This window comes from Plenodomus lingam (assembly GCF_022343315.1).
Source record: "Plenodomus lingam strain CAN1 chromosome Unknown contig_14, whole genome shotgun sequence".
Lineage (NCBI taxonomy): Eukaryota > Fungi > Ascomycota > Dothideomycetes > Pleosporales > Leptosphaeriaceae > Plenodomus > Plenodomus lingam.
In genome coordinates this window covers 119,469-136,015 of record NW_027093932.1, presented here as the reverse complement: position 1 = coordinate 136,015, position 16,547 = coordinate 119,469, and the positions used below count along the sequence as shown (strand labels likewise).

The 16,547-nt window shown below is 52.6% G+C and overlaps 7 protein-coding genes across 7 annotated transcripts; 2 read left to right on the top strand and 5 right to left on the bottom strand.

Moving 5' to 3' along the window:
• Positions 1–394: 394 nt before the first annotated feature.
• Positions 395–1,348, top strand: IAQ61_002125 (uncharacterized protein; the record flags this gene model as incomplete). The annotated part of the gene is made up of 4 exons (XM_066095411.1): positions 395–554; positions 637–1,135; positions 1,204–1,256; positions 1,305–1,348. The coding sequence occupies 4 exons, from the start codon at positions 395–397 to the stop codon at positions 1,346–1,348; spliced, it is 756 nt and encodes a 251-aa protein (XP_065954247.1).
• Positions 1,349–1,784: 436 nt separating this feature from the next.
• Positions 1,785–2,843, bottom strand: IAQ61_002124 (uncharacterized protein; the record flags this gene model as incomplete). Its single annotated transcript, XM_003833950.2, has 3 exons — positions 1,785–1,981; positions 2,073–2,512; positions 2,590–2,843. 3 exons carry the CDS (start codon positions 2,841–2,843, stop codon positions 1,785–1,787), a joined length of 891 nt encoding a protein of 296 aa, XP_003833998.2.
• Positions 2,844–5,305: 2,462 nt separating this feature from the next.
• IAQ61_002123 (uncharacterized protein) lies at positions 5,306–8,995 on the bottom strand (the record flags this gene model as incomplete). Its single annotated transcript, XM_003833949.1, has 1 exon — positions 5,306–8,995. One exon carries the CDS (start codon positions 8,993–8,995, stop codon positions 5,306–5,308), a length of 3,690 nt encoding a protein of 1,229 aa, XP_003833997.1.
• Positions 8,996–9,660: 665 nt separating this feature from the next.
• IAQ61_002122 (uncharacterized protein) lies at positions 9,661–12,280 on the bottom strand. Its single transcript, XM_066095410.1, has 4 exons — positions 12,045–12,280; positions 11,675–11,859; positions 10,749–11,618; positions 9,661–10,694 (listed from the first exon to the last, which is right to left on the bottom strand). The coding sequence occupies exons 1-4, from the start codon at positions 12,081–12,083 to the stop codon at positions 9,668–9,670; spliced, it is 2,121 nt and encodes a 706-aa protein (XP_065954246.1). The 5' UTR covers positions 12,084–12,280; the 3' UTR covers positions 9,661–9,667.
• Positions 12,281–12,516: 236 nt separating this feature from the next.
• Positions 12,517–13,140, top strand: IAQ61_002121 (uncharacterized protein; the record flags this gene model as incomplete). Its single annotated transcript, XM_003833947.1, has 2 exons — positions 12,517–12,766; positions 12,836–13,140. 2 exons carry the CDS (start codon positions 12,517–12,519, stop codon positions 13,138–13,140), a joined length of 555 nt encoding a protein of 184 aa, XP_003833995.1.
• A 660-nt stretch (positions 13,141–13,800) lies between these two features.
• IAQ61_002120 (uncharacterized protein) lies at positions 13,801–14,181 on the bottom strand (the record flags this gene model as incomplete). The annotated part of the gene is made up of 1 exon (XM_003833946.1): positions 13,801–14,181. One exon carries the CDS (start codon positions 14,179–14,181, stop codon positions 13,801–13,803), a length of 381 nt encoding a protein of 126 aa, XP_003833994.1.
• Positions 14,182–14,692: 511 nt separating this feature from the next.
• IAQ61_002119 (uncharacterized protein) lies at positions 14,693–15,622 on the bottom strand (the record flags this gene model as incomplete). Its single annotated transcript, XM_003833945.2, has 1 exon — positions 14,693–15,622. The coding sequence occupies one exon, from the start codon at positions 15,620–15,622 to the stop codon at positions 14,693–14,695; it is 930 nt and encodes a 309-aa protein (XP_003833993.2).
• Positions 15,623–16,547: the final 925 nt, after the last annotated feature.

The following is a 16,547-nucleotide window of genomic DNA, read 5'->3' as shown; positions in this document are numbered from 1 at the left end:
AGACCTAGTTCTGTGGACGTCGTTTCTATATTCCTGCCAGAGGACGTCGAGGCTATGTCGAAAATAATTCGAGCGCTATGTGGATTCTATCACTATTGCTGTGTGTTTACAGCGTAGTTAGCGGATCATGTGCTTATCGGGGGTTCGGATTGACAATTGAAGTTTTCGATTTCCGGGAAGATAACTCGCTGACTGAAGGGATATAAATAAAGCTAATAGCACCGAGATCCTGGCGTGCCGTGGTCTTACAGATACCATTGCTTTAGTCGAGATGTGGGATATATAAACCTGGTTGCCCAGCTGTGAAACCCAGTATCGCTGGCGGTACCTACAACAGCTGGTTTTTGAACAAATAGCTTCCCATCTCACACTACGCCATCTCCCAGCACTCACGATGCATTTCTCCGCAGCAAGCGCACTGCTCTTGGCCACTGCGGTCTCAGCCGTCGCGCCGATTATAGATTTGATCCCCTCAAATGCCTTTAATAGCAAAACGTACCTGGAAAAGTACTTCGACTACGGCTATCCCTGGGGTACCGGTACATGTCACAATGGCACGTCTCTCGGCTCTACCCCCTCCCAATAGATCCCACTCGACTCACAGAATGACCAGACTAACGCATCACATTGACATAGGTGCCGCATTTATGGATCCTAGCCACGTTACCATCCCCACCCCCGGTGTCCTCCGCCTAACCGCCCAACCCGTCAGCGGCAAACGGCCAGTGTGCCATAATCCGAAGATCATCATCAATTACCTGTCGGGCGCGGTGCACTCCAAGCAAAATTTCACCGTCACAGAAAGGCAGGGATTTGCCGTTAACTTCAAAGTCAAGGCCCCCGTGGTGAGAGGCACATGGCCAGCCGTTTGGCTCTTGAGCGCGGAGTCCTGGCCGCCCGAGGTGGATATTGCAGAGTTCAAGGGCTCGGGCAAGATCAGCATGAACACGTACAACACGAGCTCGCAGGTGACGGGCGTGGACTTGGCGTATCCCGATCCAGACGAGTGGCATTCGGTGTCGTGTTCGCTGATGCACAAGACGCCAGGGAAAGATGTCGAGGTTAGGTTTTGGTTGAATGACAAGGTGGTGTCGACGCAGTATGCCAAGGACTATGTTGGGAAACCTATGCGGCTGTGAGTAGGCTCCCTTGGGTGTGGGTAACGAGTTAGGAGGTGTTGGTGGCTAATGTGGAATGTGTTAGGATTATCAACCTTCAGATGGAGGGGAGCAGTAAAAGTCCGGGACCGAAGACGGGTGAGTACTTGTGTATCTGTGAGGTGATGAGCGCTGACAGGGAGATAGACACGACGTTCTCGATCAAGGACTTCACCGTCTCGACCCTCTAGGTGATACTAGCTCTGTCTGGTGATGCCATGGAGACGGATCATGGAGCAAGATGGAATTTGGACATGGACAAATAGGAGGACGAGGCCTGCTGTATCCCATCAGCCTAGCAGTTTAGGTCGAGAAACTCAACACGATGATCTTGTATGATTTCTACGAACCACCGTAATTCACCAATAGCACTGCCATCCACGAGTAATCAGACTAGGACCCTTCCCCAGTTACCCCCTGCCCTTTCAAAATGAAATACCCCCATGGAGAGACAGCGTACTCTCTGTCCAACTAGCACCTGTGCCCTCACTCCCCTCGTCACCCCGATATCCATCCCAATGCTCAGAATCGAACCAAGATCCATCTCTTCCCCTAAAAATCCAGTGATTAGTTTGGTCCAACAGATGTCGCCTCGTTCTCTCGCCAGGAATTACTTTGGGAGGTAAGTTACTCATCAGCAAGCAGCGGAGCGCGTTCGCGGTCCTCGTCCACAATGGCACCGCGGGGGAAGGGATCACGGCCTAGGAGGCCGGGCAGACCGACGGCGAGGGAGAGGATGAAGAGGAGGCCGCCAATGGAGAAGGCAAAGATCCATTGCAGTTGGAGGATGTGTGGTTTCGTGAGGAATTGGCCTACTCCAGTTGCTATTCACCGAAAAAGAAAGCAGCAAATCAGCTTGGCTATCTCAACAGCATGAATGGGGTATAATCGAGGAAGAGAAGACAACAGACTTACAAAACGAGAGCACGGAAAGCGCAAAGCCCATGGTATAATCCTTGTACGCAGCCAAGAAGAAGACACCATAGCCCGCCCAACCCCAAATGAAGACATTAGCTACAATCCTCGCAGCCGCATGGTTCGTGTGCACAGCCACGGCACCACACCAATACAATGCGACAAAGTTCCAGGCCAGTGGGCCCGAAACCGCACCGACGTGGATGAGGCGGGGGCTAGTGGAGTGACGAAAGTAGGCGGCCGAGAGATTGCAAAAGTTGACGAGGAGTAGGAATTCGGCGAGCCAAAAGTGGGAGCGTACCCAGAGGTGGACGAAGGCGAAGAGGAGGAGGTTGTGGGCGATGAAGTGGGAGCCAATGTTTGCGGCGGCGTGGACGTAGACGGTGTTGGATGTGTGGAGGGCGTAGGCATAGAAGAGTTGGAGGATGAAGAGGATGATCCTGTGATCCGTCTTTGGTCAGTTGAATGGTTCGTTTTACCTTTTTTTTTGTGGGTAAGTGCGAGTGGGGATGGGTACCAGTAGATGGAGGTGATGATGCTGCTCTGTGCGAATGGAGTCGGATAGTTGTGCTGCCAGAATCTGCCGTGCGGATGGTGGCCTTCGTGCGGCTTGTTGAAGACGTAGTAGCATGCTGTTACGAGGAACAAGAGCCAGCTGGCTGAGGTGGTGATTTTGTAGAGTAAGATGGACTGCGCAGAGAAGTCGGAGCGCTTGGAGAAGGGGTTGAGGTTGCGGCCATTGCTGGCGCCGTTGGTGGCGGGCTCAGACATGGTGATGGGATGCTTTGGGGTGGTATTCGGTTTGTTGTTGTTGTTGTTGTTGTTGTTGTTGTTGTTGTTGTTGCTGAAATGGTGGTTTGTTGAGCAAGGAGAGCGGGAGGGGATGAGAAAGCACAAGACGTTGGAGCTCAAACGTTGGGTTTGGGTAGGTACTCGGTAGCAGACACGCAAGTTATGGATAAACAGTACGACAGCTTGTAGTTACCGTAAACTGTCCGACCAACAAGTTCCCTCAGGCTGAACAACAAGCGACGCGACAAAACCGTGTCGGGATATCTGAAACGAAAAGCAGCAGGGCACACACAGCTACCTAAGTACCAACCACCATACCTACCTACTGTACATGCAAGCCAGCACCAGGCCCCTCACCCCTCCCTCCCCCACAGGCGCGCGTGCCTCCAAGGAAACACAGGCAATCAGGTTCCAACACACTGACAGGTACGTCATATGCGCCACACACACACACACACACTCACCGTTCTGGCGACCAGCCATGGCGAAGTTTAGCACGCGACTAGAATACGATACGAATATGGCGACTAGGTACCTCCAACCTGCCTGCCAGGCCCCTGGCCGTTCCCGAGCTGTAGGTAGAACCCGCAGCCGCAGCACCCACACCCTTTCCGACTCATGTGCAGTGATGCCTTTCCCCCAGTGCATCGATGCATCAGGAAAAGGCACTTTAGGCAGAAGAAGAAGAAAGCGGAACCAGAGGGACATGTCACATGGCCGGAGAGCATGTGGACTATTGTAGAGCAGCGGGAAAGGTAGAAAAAGGGTCTGGCGGGGTTAGGTAGAGTAGCTACGAATGGGACATACCGTACGGTACTACAATGCCTGCCTAGTGCTTTTGCTTCCCGCCTGCACGTCTTCCCTGTACTCTAACGCTGAGCTGGTGATTGCTGCGTGCTGGGGGTGTGGGGAGATGCGGGAACGTGAAGTGCTAATTGTCCTCGCCACAATGGACTAATTAACTATCCCTGCCTTACTACTAAGGTAGGGATAGTGCAAGGTCTAGTAAAGAAACATTCCAAGCAAATATGTAGTACATAACCTGCTAGCGAAGAGTTCTCAACTGAAATATACCGTTGTTAATATTTGATGGCCATTTGATTGTAGAAAAATATACTTTGAGATGAATCATGTGACTATCACGTGAAGAAGAAGTCTTCCGGTCTGGTATGAATGTCAAACGCCAAACCGTGTTTCCCATCCCCGCGTCTCATGCCCTCAAGCCTCTACCGGTTATACCTTTCAGCAGAGTTGTTAGCACCAATACACTGTTTGTTCAGCACCGTTAACAAAGGCTTACGCTTAGCACGAGTGTACAGGTCTCTCTCCAAGAGTTCTCCGACCATAGCGAATCTCTCGAATTGCTCTTCAGTAAATGAATACTATACACAGACAACTAAGAGTAGACATGCCCAATATTTCATGCATCACCAACCCACAGCATAGCTTAAATATCCACAAATTCCACCACCCTCCACCTTCAGATCAAACAGCTCTCCCACTGCATATCCCACCATGGGTCACAACACGCTACATTCTAACTAACTGAGACGACTCTCAAGTCCCAACTATTCCCAAACTGTTATCTAAAGTATTACACATAAATCACTCGAATACTATCACAAATGATACTAACATGTCAAAAAACCAAAGCTTCAAACAGACCAAACACCTAAATTATCAATAACCCTAATTGCGTAAAAAGGTATTCACAAAATCCACATCAGCGCTCAAGCAAAGTCTCAACTCTTTAACAAAATACCGTGCATGCACCACCAACCTGCGCAGCCCTTGCGATACCCAACTCTTCAGCATCACAGGGCACATGGGACGAATGCGCTACTTTCTCCACCCTGTGACAGGCAGCACGAGTGCGAGACCAGAAGATGGGCATACTGCATGTTGTATGTATAGCTGTGAGTCAGCCTCGCCAGAATCTCTCTTTTCCCATGAATGATACGATTCTGCCTCGAGCAAAGCGCATGCAGCATATGGTACCAAATCAGCCAACCAAGCCTTGCACACGCCACCCAGATAAATCTTGCAATCCACAATCTCTCCCCTCATCAGGCAGGACACCAACAGCTAGCCGCCTTCCCCCACCAACCCCCGCACACTAAAAAACCGTCATCGACGATGGGTATTACAAAAAAGACTATACAAAAAGCTGGCAAAAGCTGACAATGTCTTGCAACGCTCACACCTACCGCTTCGTCCCCTTCACCAATCTAAATTCACGCATAAAAGAAGGAAAGAGGGGTAGGGTAGGGGGGGGTAAAAACCACCAATCAACAACACCAATCCAACCATCCCACCTCATCTTCCCCGACCTGTTGCTGCAAAGACGGGCAATCCAAGCCGACAGCCGTTTGAACCATGATTAGCAGAAGAACAACAGGTAATGCCAAGTTTCTGTCGATCAATCATCCCCGTAAGCCGACCTAGCGAGCGGGCGTGTCGGGTACTTCCCACAGATCCTGGCTCTTGTCCTCGTGCTTGACGGCGGGCGCAGCACCTTGCTGTCCAAATGCACTGTGTAACCCTGCATGAGCTTCCTGCGTCCTAGACGCGCTCGAGGCAAAGGGAATGATTCCATGTGCGGTAAAGACGGGCAAGGATCCCTTTCTGCACGCAGGCGACAAGGGTCGGCATTCCGTCGCCGATGACGGCGAGGCTGCTGTAGCGGGCGGCAACCACTGCAGAGACTCGGCACCATGATGGTTTGCAAAATAATGCCCTTCTGCTGTCACCTCTTCGTCAAAGGAATGTGCAGTGTAGTTGACAAACTGGGGGATGCTGCAGGGTGGCGGCGGCGGAGGTGTGTCTGCACGCGAGGAAGGTGACGGGTTCTGTACAGGCTCGCCGACTGTGACAAACGATGGCATAGGCAGCTGCTCGCGAAGCTGCTCTGGGCTCATGGCTGCATCTCCAAGCTCCCTCGGTGCTTCCATGAGGCTCGCAGAGGTGCGACCCTCGACAGCAGACTGCCTCGAACGCGGTTGAGTGTCTTGCATCACCTGTGCAGCAACCACTGTACTACTAGACTGCCTTCGCATGGGATGAGACGAGTGCTCTACAAGACCAGCCTCGGTAGCCTGCATCTCGGGTGATGCAGGCATCGGCGTGGTTGGCCTGGCGTCAACAGGTGAGGGGGCTTTGGCTGATTTGGGTGGCCGACCAGGAGCTCGCTTTGCTGTGGCTGCTTTGGCAGTTAATTTGGTCACAGTTGGCTTCACTGCAGCTGCCTTGCGCGTTGTCGTCTTCGTCGCCGCCTTCTTCGCGGCTTCAGCAGCCTTCTCCTTCTCTCGAGCCTCGTACTCTTCTTTTGAAGGCATTCTGAGCGTGACACGCTTCAGACCGTAAGTGATTGCATCCAGTCCATCATTCTCTTTGCCTTTGACCGGCTTCGTCTTGCTAGCATGTCCAGAGGGTACACTTGGAGCGGCAGGGCGCTGAGGAGCACGAGTGGTAGCGGTCGAGGAGCCTCGTGTCTTTTTGGCTCCCGCGCTGTTGGCCGGAGCGACACTTCGTCGACTCGCCGCGACACTTGGTGCTCGACTGACGTTTCCATCGCCAATCGACGACACGCTCGAAGCAATACTCATTCTCCGTGACGCCGCAGACCGTCCTGGTGCCGGGTCATCTTCAGTGGCGATTGGAAAATCAGCAATCGTCTTCCGCCTACTAGCTCGTGATTCCCCACGAACAGACACTTCATCCAAGTCTGGGTCAGCATATGTCGGTGCAGCCTTGCGGCCACGCAACTGTCGTCCAGACAGATCAACATGCACAGAAGCTAGTGTCGGAGCTGCGGCCTTCTCTTTCTTCACTTTCGGCTCGGCCAGATCCTCGGGCTGGAAGCTGCGAGTCTGACGGTCAGAGGGAATCAGCAATTTGGCCAGAGCTTGCGCTGCTGTTGCCCAGTCCACATCCGGAGGAGGCGGTGTTGGCGCTCGTGAAGGGCTAGAGGGATATCTAGAAGAGGTGCTCCGATTCAGCTTGCTGGGATCGACAACCTTGGCCGCGAAAGACTGTGTGGGAGATGAAAAGTGGTTGTGAATCTCGGGACGAGGCTTCTTCGGCATGACAGGCGACGGGCTCACTAGATTCTCCAGCTCACTGAGGTGTGATGCGTGCCACCAGAGAGGATCATATGTGATGGGCTCGGAATCGTCCTCGTTAGCCTGCACGGGCACATCCTCATCGTCCAAGGTCAGACCGCCAAGTCGCTGACGCATTTCATAGGCAAGCCCTTTCTCAGCCTTTCGCTCTGTGAAGACCTGTCCATCACAGAGTCCACTCAGGTGGCTGAGCACCCCGCTAGTAAGGGCTCGATCGCTGTAACCACCCTCGAGCACCGAGATGACACGGCCCTCGACACCAGTACCCTCCTCCTCAGCCAAACGTACCACATCGCGAGTAAAACGGGCGTAAAACTCGGTGGGCACATTGACAGAATGGCGTTGCATGCCTGCAGTCTCCCATTCACTGGCGTCGAAGCCTGCAGACAAGAAGATGGCTGCTTTTGGCTTCGGGTGATTCGGTGTTGTATGGAGACGATGGGTGTGATGCCTGAGGTACTGGCGCGTCTTGTCAAGTAGTACCATGTACTTGTCTTCGTAAATGGCCCAAAACTCTTCAACGGTTCTCCAAGACTGCAAATGCACGTTCCAGATGGATTGACCGTGTGCGTTGTCGATGCACAGACTGGCCGCCTGTACTTTATCGTCGTCTCCGTCCTCACATGGATACGAGTTGATGTCGTGTAAGCTGAAGTAGCCGATGGACGTCTTCTTCGCATTCGACGTGTTTTTAGACATGTTCTGCACCTTCTTGTTGCGAGCCCACGTGATTGCTTGTGAGCCATCTCCATGATGCAGATCGAAATCTATAATGGCTGCGTGGGTCAGGCCATAGGTCATCATAGCGTGCTCAATGCCAACATGGACATTGTTCAACCAACAGAAACCCGATGGATGGTCACTAGAACAGTGGTGGCCAGGGGGCCGGATACAGACAAAGGCACGAGAGGGACCGTCACCCATGCTCGTGCCCTGGAACACGGCATCTACTGCATCCAAAACGCCACCCAGGGCGCCTTGAAAAGCATTGAGAGACTCGGGACAGAGATACAAGTCTCCTGAATGTAGTTCCTTCTTCGAGGCTTGTCCTGAAGGTACAACAGGACCCTCCCTCGCCAACTCCTTGCCCGTCGAGGCCAGCTTGCGTCCTGCATCGTCGCACAGAGACTTGAGCTCGGCCATCCACTTTGTGCCATGCACATTCGTGACGACTTGTGAATTGATGTCGACCATGCGGGACGTCTTGCGAATCTTGAACGGTATGCGCTCGGGGGGATTGTGATGGGGGTGTGGAGGGTGACTTCCTTGGGCGTGTCGCTCACCCAGTCGGACATAGGCTGTTGCTATACCCAGAACACTGGCCAGGAGACGCTCAGGTCGCTCCATGATGAGGTTGAGCATGGCCTTGGGAGTCCTGGGTCGTGAGTATCGATGGCCATAGCAGTGGTCGTGCACAATGACGACGGTGCCTGCCTTGACCGCACCCGCGACTCCCTCATGACGGCAGAGCTCCTTCTTGAAATGCTCTTCGGCCACATCGCAGGCCCGTAGTGGCGGCTTCTCTTGTTGGCCGCCATGTAGCGGGCTGTTGGGGCCCATGGGCGAGGGGACGTGTGGATGAAAGGAGGATCGGCGCGAAGTAGGCTGTCGAGGAGATCCAGTCATGTTGACATTGTCGCCACGAAGCGAGCAAGTTGACGATTTTCTGCGCATTGCAGGCGACGACGTGCGATTGATGCTGGCCACACTGGGACTGCGACTGAGACTGAGTGGATTGCCCTGGAAGTTGGGCGACGAAGGCGTGCGACGGGACTCTGCAAGGTTGTGCCTAGGCGACGAGTAGAGGCCTGGAGAGGGAGAGGATCGCAGGCCTGTGTTTGTAGCTGCTGCTGCCTGCAAGGAAAGGCGTTTGCGTGACAGTGAGAGTGAAAGCTGGTTCTGATTCTGGTTCTGGTTCGCGTCATTGTTTGTTTGTAGCGCCCGCCGTGGGGTGCCTGGGCGAGCAGCCGAGGACGGCGAGGACGACGACGAGTGCGTATATTTCTGCATGTCTCGTCGTGTCTCTCTCGTACTTCACTCTCTTCCAGGCAATGTCTTGGTGGGCTATAAAGAAAAAGGGAAACAAAAGAAAAAGAGGCAGCGGCCATGACGATGAGCCATGTCGCGTGTTGGCACCAGCGCGCGTTGGCACCAGTGAACCCTGGACTCTGGCTGGGACCGCCCCTCCCTCTTCCCCGCACCCCTGTCGTGTGACCAACTAAGCGAACCAGTCAAAGTCGGGCGGGCATCCGTCCCGCTGGTAGGGCTGAACTGCCACCTCACACACACATGCACGACGGACGTACACACTGAGCACTCAACGGCCACTAGCACGTCAAAGGCCCAAGGGACAAGGGGAGGGAGAGCTTGCAAACATGACATGCTCGTTCACAATCGCTCATGCTATCTCACTCATCTACCAGCGTGTGAGACTCATGTAGGTAGGTAGGTAGGTAGGTAGGTAGGTAGGTAGGTAGGTAGGTAGGTAGGTAGGTAGGTAGGTAGGTAGGTAGGTAGGTAGGTGGTAGGTAGGTAGCTAGGTAGCTAGGTAGGTCGGACTGGGCGATTGTGAGCATGTACATGGGCAAATACCTCATGTAGCTACATGCATACCTACTGTATTTCTTGTAATAAACACCCCGGGAACCTATACACAATCACACACCTCCCCCTCTGCTACAACTAAAGCAACAAATCTTGGTTCCCGTCATGGCCACCCGGACTAAGCACCATATGCTGGGGCTCGTTCTGGTTCACCACCCACCCACCACCAACCCCTGCCTGATCCGCCGCAACAGGCGAACCCCCAAACGTGCTCTGTCTTCCAACACTGGCAAAGTACATGTCTGCATCACTGACCGCATTCGCCATCCCGTTTCCGTTCGTCGGAGACAGCGACCCGTTCCCATTCGTCCCAGTGTCGAGCCTGGACCGATCCACCGCAGCACGTTCGCGCGCCTGTTGTGCAGCCTTGACCGTCGGCAGCTCTGACCTCTGCAATGCAGGTGAATCTTGCAGTTTGCGGGGTCGGGCCGATCGGAAGACCTGATGGACGGGCTTGAGGTAGACGGTGGCAAGCGTGCCTACGTTGAGACACATTTCTTCCAACGTGCTCGGATCCAGCTTCTCCGACTCCTCGGCTGTGATCGCTGGCTTCTCGCCCATGACCACCTTTTTCGCCTCATCCGGCGCCGAGGATAAGAGGCGCCAGTACATGTAGCCCCGATCTCGCAGATCGGGATTGTCCGTCTCTTCCGTGGCCCATTTCAGCACCTTGGGTACCAACGTCGACCCTCGTGTGGGTCGCTGGATGAACAGTTTTACCGTGGCTGTGAGCAGGGCCAGCTGAACTTCGTGTGTCTCCTCCTGAAATGTGTCGAGGAAATCCTCAAGCAGTACGTCCGAGTCTTCTATCCGATCTGCGTACTGTCCAATCACCCAGATCATGGCTGCCTTGGCTTCGGGCTCATCCAACGAGTCGAGGTTCTCGCACAATGTGGAGATGATGGATTCATACTGATTCGGGTATTTGCGAAATATGTTCCGTATCACAACAGTCGCCTCTTGTACAATGTACGAGACCTTGGTGCTGACGAGGGAGAGCAATGTGCTTATGCATAATTGCGCCGCTGGTGCAATCTTGATGGCTAATTTTCCAATCGCACGAACCGACTTTCGTACAAAGTCGACATCGATCTCTGTGGCATACCTACAACGCTGTCAGCAGGCACAGCATATGGTAGTGCAAATGGAGAAGACATACTCAGCAAGTTCCGTCAACACTTCTTTAATGTTTCGCTCGGTGGCAAGCATGAAGATGAGTTCGAGCTTGGTGACCTTGACGTAGATTGGGTCGTTGTATTTACAGAAGAAGACGCGGATATCGTTTCGTAGCACTTCTGGCCGCCGTTGGAGAATGAGGAGGGCATTGCGAAGGGCGAGATATTGAATCTCTGGACCTTTGGATAGCAGGGTAACTAGTGGCGGCGACAGCTTATTACACAAAGACGTTACGACCTTTTGGTCCGAGATGTAGTTCATTAGGTAAAGTATGACGCGGATGCAGGTGAGTACGACGGCCGAGTTGGAATGCGAAAGTCGCGGTGATATACGCTCAGCGAGGAGTGCAGCTTCGGCGCTATCTTGGGGTACGTAGTTCATCATGGCTTCCAGGATGTATGTCTGGCCCCATTCGGAGCAGTCGGGAAGGATGGAGACAATCTTGGATGCGCTTGCATAGTCGATGGTGAGTTTGATGTTTTCGCTGCGTTCCCATATATCCATCAAGCCTGCCAATGCACTGGAGACGACGGTGGGATTCTCGTCTCGCAGCATGCCGTTGAGCCGGTCAATGAGGTCCGAGTTTTCCACTAAATGACGATCATGGTCGTATAGTTTGGCCACGCAAAAGGCAGCCGTCTTGCGAACATAGGGGTCCGCATCTTTCAGCAGGTTCTTTGCATGGGGTACCGTGGCCTCGACAAATTCTCGGACGTGAACGTAAGACATGGTGCGTAACGCGAGCGCCCTCACAAGAGGATTGTTGTCGTGCATGTCCTCCTGTATGATGGGCAATGCCTTGAGGGCAATGTCTGGTTTTATCCTGGCATAGTTGACCAGATACAGAAAGCACCTGTCAAACGTCAGCCCGACTGGCATGACCGAAGCACACAGCCATCGACGACGCACATCTTCTTGATCTCTAGACTCGGTATATGCATGCAGCCCACAATGTCTGGGAACAGTGCGACCATGTCATTGTTGCTCATTGTCATGTTGGCAACAATCTTCTTGAGGGCCGTCTTCTTAGCCGAGAAGTTCTTGTCCTTCTTGCCGCCGCTGTTGAGCTCGAGACGAAGTTCGGCGACCTTGCCCTGTGAAGAGGGAATCTTTGGTCAGCGTATGCTTTCGACAGTGTATAGGAAAGAGACATGAGTGGTAGTGAATCATGGCATCGAGGCGATATAGGAGAACATGTGCCACTATAAATAACTACGAAAGGAGATGTGGTAATATACAATGAGAAGAGGAAGGAGAAAAGAGAGCACCAGGAACATACCCTCGCGAAGAGCTTCGCATCCTGGCCGCCCTGGCTCATCGTGGGCTGGCTATCGCCTGTGTGCCAGTGGAGCAGACTTCCAATGCATGTGCTGTGTCGAAGATGCGTGTGAAGTTGAAATTGAAGCCTGTTATCGCGAGTCTATGCGCCTGCTCTCACAACGCGCATGTCGGAGAGGTCCGGGAAGGTGTGGAAGGGTCAAGATGAAAGAAGAGTGTCTGTGGTGTTGGTAGTGGTAGTGGTAGTGGCTCGGGCTCGACGTTGGACGGGGGGGACCCACCTGGGCAGGGAACGTGCATCCGCCAAGCCCGTTGTAGCTGCCTGTCTCCGCGCGGGTGTCGAGAGACTCCGAGACCACAACCTCATCCCATGTCCAACGACAACGATACCGACTAACCACCGCAATTGAAACCGGTCCAAAAATAATCAGGATACGATTGGATAGGATATTGCGATCGAGTAAATCACAATCATGACCACAGCACCTCCGTCGCCCCCACAATGGGTGCTGGACCTCAATTCCACGCCTCCATCCAAGCCAAAGAATGCATCGCTACAGGATCCACCCGGTTATACGGCCTCTCTCACTCGAAAGGAACGTGCCATTTCATCCAAATCAGCCAGGAAGCCCCCAACTCTCGAGGAGATGGATACGTTGAAGATGAAGAAGGCCTGGGAGGTTGCCATTGCCCCAGCCAAGCAGTTGCCTATGAACGCCTTTGGTACGTTATATATGATATAAAAAGCAATCGGAACAAAAACCAAATACTTACCTATATAAATATATATAGGCATGTACATGACTGGCAACACGCTCCAGATCTTCTCCGTCTTCATGGTCTTCACCCTGTTCAAGACACCCGTCCTAGCTGTGCTAGGCCTTCAACGCACATTCGCCCCTTATGAAACTCCTGGTACTTCGGGTCGGTTGCTCGGTGTCAAGGCCGTCTACATATTATGCAACATGCTCATGCTGGCTCTGGGAATCTGGAAGGTGAATGGCATGGGACTGCTTCCGACGACAAGATCAGATTGGCTGGCATGGGAAAGCGAGAGGACGTGGTCAGAAAGAGCTGTGCCCAAAGAGTGGCTATGAAGGAGCTTTTCGTGTTAATGTTGCAATTATGAAAAACCGATTCAGTATTGCATACAGTCCTTTTCTGAAGGGCCAGACAGATGGCACTATTCTTTCATACTCCAAGTCCAGTCTGTTCTCTTGCTGTTATTGCTGCTGTCCACTCGTGGTTCTCATTTCTATTTCCATCCTTGAACCCCCATTCGTGCATGATTACCGGACCCAAACACTGCATCACTGTGGAGAAGAACACAAAGGGCACCGCAAAAAATAGCCACATGTTCTGCCGGCTCAATTGCTGGTTCCTGCCTGACTCTGTCATCTCCGCTCTTTATTTCAACGTGCTCTTAATCTGCTCTTAATCTGCTCTTCAAATTCGTCGTTTGTACGGCTGAACGCCATATCACCATCCTTGGGCCACTTAGCCATATATTTGTCGCTTGGTTTCCGCAATACACTCCTACGGGGACTCGAGCAGCTATTACTTATTCACTTTGAATTGCAGATTGGAGCTGTCTGTCATTACATCATCCCATCGTGTCAATTATCATACACTATCCCAGAACCCCTCAACTTCTCCCCCATCCATCCTCTTCATCTCCCGAAATTTCCATTACCCCTCCAGCTCATCGGCCATTCCCAATCCCGTCCCAATACCCCTACAGATCCTTCCACGCCCCTCTATTCCACCCCCACAACGCCCTCTTTGCCCCTCCTATACTTCTGGCATTTGCTGCACCCAGAGTGCTCACAGCCCTCACACTTTGCGCCATCTTCAAACGACGTCGCAGCAATGCAGGTACAGCAGACCCAACGCACCAATGTATCCCTCTTGAAGGGACGGGGGGGATGCGGGCGACGAGAGAGAGAGTAGGGGAGCCAGCGTGGTCTGATGGTCCTTCGGACTGGCCTGGTGGGGGGCTCCGGGGAATTGCTCATGGTGGTGGTGGTGTTGGTAGTGGTGATGGGGTCGCCCGTGAAGACGGGATCGACATCGAGGGCGTAGATGAGGGCGATTATGTCGGCCTCAGTGGCTGGTTTGGTGGTGTTGGAGGAGGACATGGTGACACGCGGTGGTGGTGGTGGTGGTGGTGGTGGTGTGCGTCGAGTGAGGTCTTTGATAATGTATAGTGCGCAGAGAGGCTTGTAGCTGCTGGATGGTAGAGAGATTTGGGCTTGAAAGAAGACTAGCAAGTGGCAGGATGCAGTAAGTTCTGATGTTGTGGATCGAACAAATTGAGTGTTGTGGGCAAGTGCACGGGCATGGAGGTGAAGTAGGGTCGAAATTACTACAGAGTCACACTAACTACAAGATTCTATTATGTTCCAGAGACAACGCCCGTGAGCTGGATAGCATCGTCAACTAGGTTATTCAGTTGATCGAATTCGCCATTCAGCCACCTATCAAGTAGCACTTGGTCCTCACTGACGAATGTCGTGCGTGCTGCGGGCATCACCTTTGTGCACTCTTTCAACTCATTGATATTATTTACACCAAGGAGTGAGAGGCGAGTGTAAGCTTTTGCGTAGTCCTGCTAAAATCAGTATGTATCCTACCATCATCAAACAAACATCAACAAACCTCGTTCCAGTGACTTTGTCCGAGATTACGGTCGCTGAACTCGGCCCATTCGCCTTTCGTCCTGGAATCTTTGCTCAGATTGATATCACTCTGAAACTTCAGCACCCTCACAGGCGGATTTGCCGTCGTCTGCGGGTAGAATGCAATATCCCAAACACCAGGCGTAGTATCCTGTGGATCACCATCACGTGTTGTATCGACAAAATGCTGCTGCGATGTCGTATGCGCACCCACCAACGCCACAAGATCATGCGCATCGATTGTCTTGGCTGCGAATAGCTTCAACAGCGTGTCCGCCGAGTCCTTTTCCCCCGGCAACAGTCCCGTCGGCCCTGCCTTGCTGTTGTCCTTTCTTCCCACAAAACTGCGAACCCGAGGACCGAGTGGGCAGACCACGGTGGCGACGTTGGCACCAAACTGGATAATGTCTGCCATGCTCATGCCATGCTGATTGTACTTGTTATACCACTTCTTGGTCTGATCAGCAATAGCCTGCAGTCCATCATTGTCTGTCCGGCTCATCTCGTTGCTGAGCAGGATACTCCCATCCGCACCTCCATATCCACTAGTCTTAGTCCACACCCCCGCGTCATGGAACCCAAGTCGAACAGCCTGTCTGGCAAACTTGGTGCACCGTCCCGAGGTGCCGTTGAACTTGGCCGTCATCTCATATGCAAGCCATTTCCAATGGCAACAGGCGTCTGCTTTGCAGGCGGCGCTGCCAATGTTGCCAGCAGGGATGGAAGAGTCGATTGTGTTTGATTCTGCAGACTTTTGGTCAAGGATAATGGCTTTGATGTCTTTGGCGATGGGGGTTAGTTTGGAGTCGGGCAGGGTTTTGAGATCGCCGATGAGTTCTTTGGAGGCTTGTCGGGATTGTTTGGCGGCGAGCCGGCGCATTGTGGTTATTTGGGAGGTCATTCCTGGGTGGGCGTCTGTGAGGGGGAGGAGTACCATGAAGGCATATAAGAGATGAGTGGAGATCTTCATTTTGAAGAGGTGCAAGGATGCAAAGGGAAAAGAAGTTATGATGGATCTTGAGATGATAATGAAAATTTCTAGTCACTTCGCGGGCTATTGGACTTATATAGTCATCACATTATCATACAACAAAATGAGGATATAAAAATCTAGAACAGAACTCTTGGTGGTCATTAGATTAGTCGTTGGGCACGCCTCTTCACCTCTGGATCCTGAAGCGAAGTTGTAGATGAATACGAGCCCGACGCAAAGGGCCTGAGGATTCACCGGGCTGTATTCCAGGTCTTCAGACATGCACATGGCTTCTAGGTGGGGTTTGCCGCTCGCTTGACGAACGTCCAAGTGGTAGTTAGGATATCTAGTTCTACCGAGTCAATATTGTGAGAGATGTTGTCAGCAAATCAATGTTGTTATAGAGTTTGCCAGCAAGGCGGTCCAATGAAAGTTAGATAACCGAATAGAGATGTTCGCAGCGTTGCTTTCTCCTTCGACCTTGTACTATTGACTTTGGATGGCATTCAGCTGTTCAAAGCAATACGGCGGTACTTTGCCTATATTGCACCTGCATAAAAGTGTGTTGTCGTGGGGATTGTGGAAAGGGAATATTACTAGCGTCGCATACGTTGAGACCTTCCGTTTACAATCAGGCTGGACCGATAGACTATAGTTGACTGCGCCTCGAACCTACTCACCTCATCCGGGTTTCCAGGAACACTTTCCCGCCTGATCGGAAGCCGGGAATGGCGTGAAAAGTGAAGGGGGTTAATCACAAGATGCACGTAATTTATCATGCTACTCGTACCTGGGATCGTATCCAGATCCCCTTGCTATTCTTAGGCACCAGCATTCAACAGAATCCCAGGTT

Coding starts and splice junctions, on each gene's coding strand:
- IAQ61_002122 (XM_066095410.1), bottom strand. CDS start 12,083: ATGAGCCAGGGCGGCCAGGATGCGAAGCTCTTCGCGAGG. Junction 11,619..11,674: donor AGTCTAGAGATCAAGAAGAT/GTGCGTCGTCGA, acceptor GACGTTTGACAG/GTGCTTTCTGTATCTGGTCA. Junction 10,695..10,748: donor GTGTTGACGGAACTTGCTGA/GTATGTCTTCTC, acceptor ACAGCGTTGTAG/GTATGCCACAGAGATCGATG.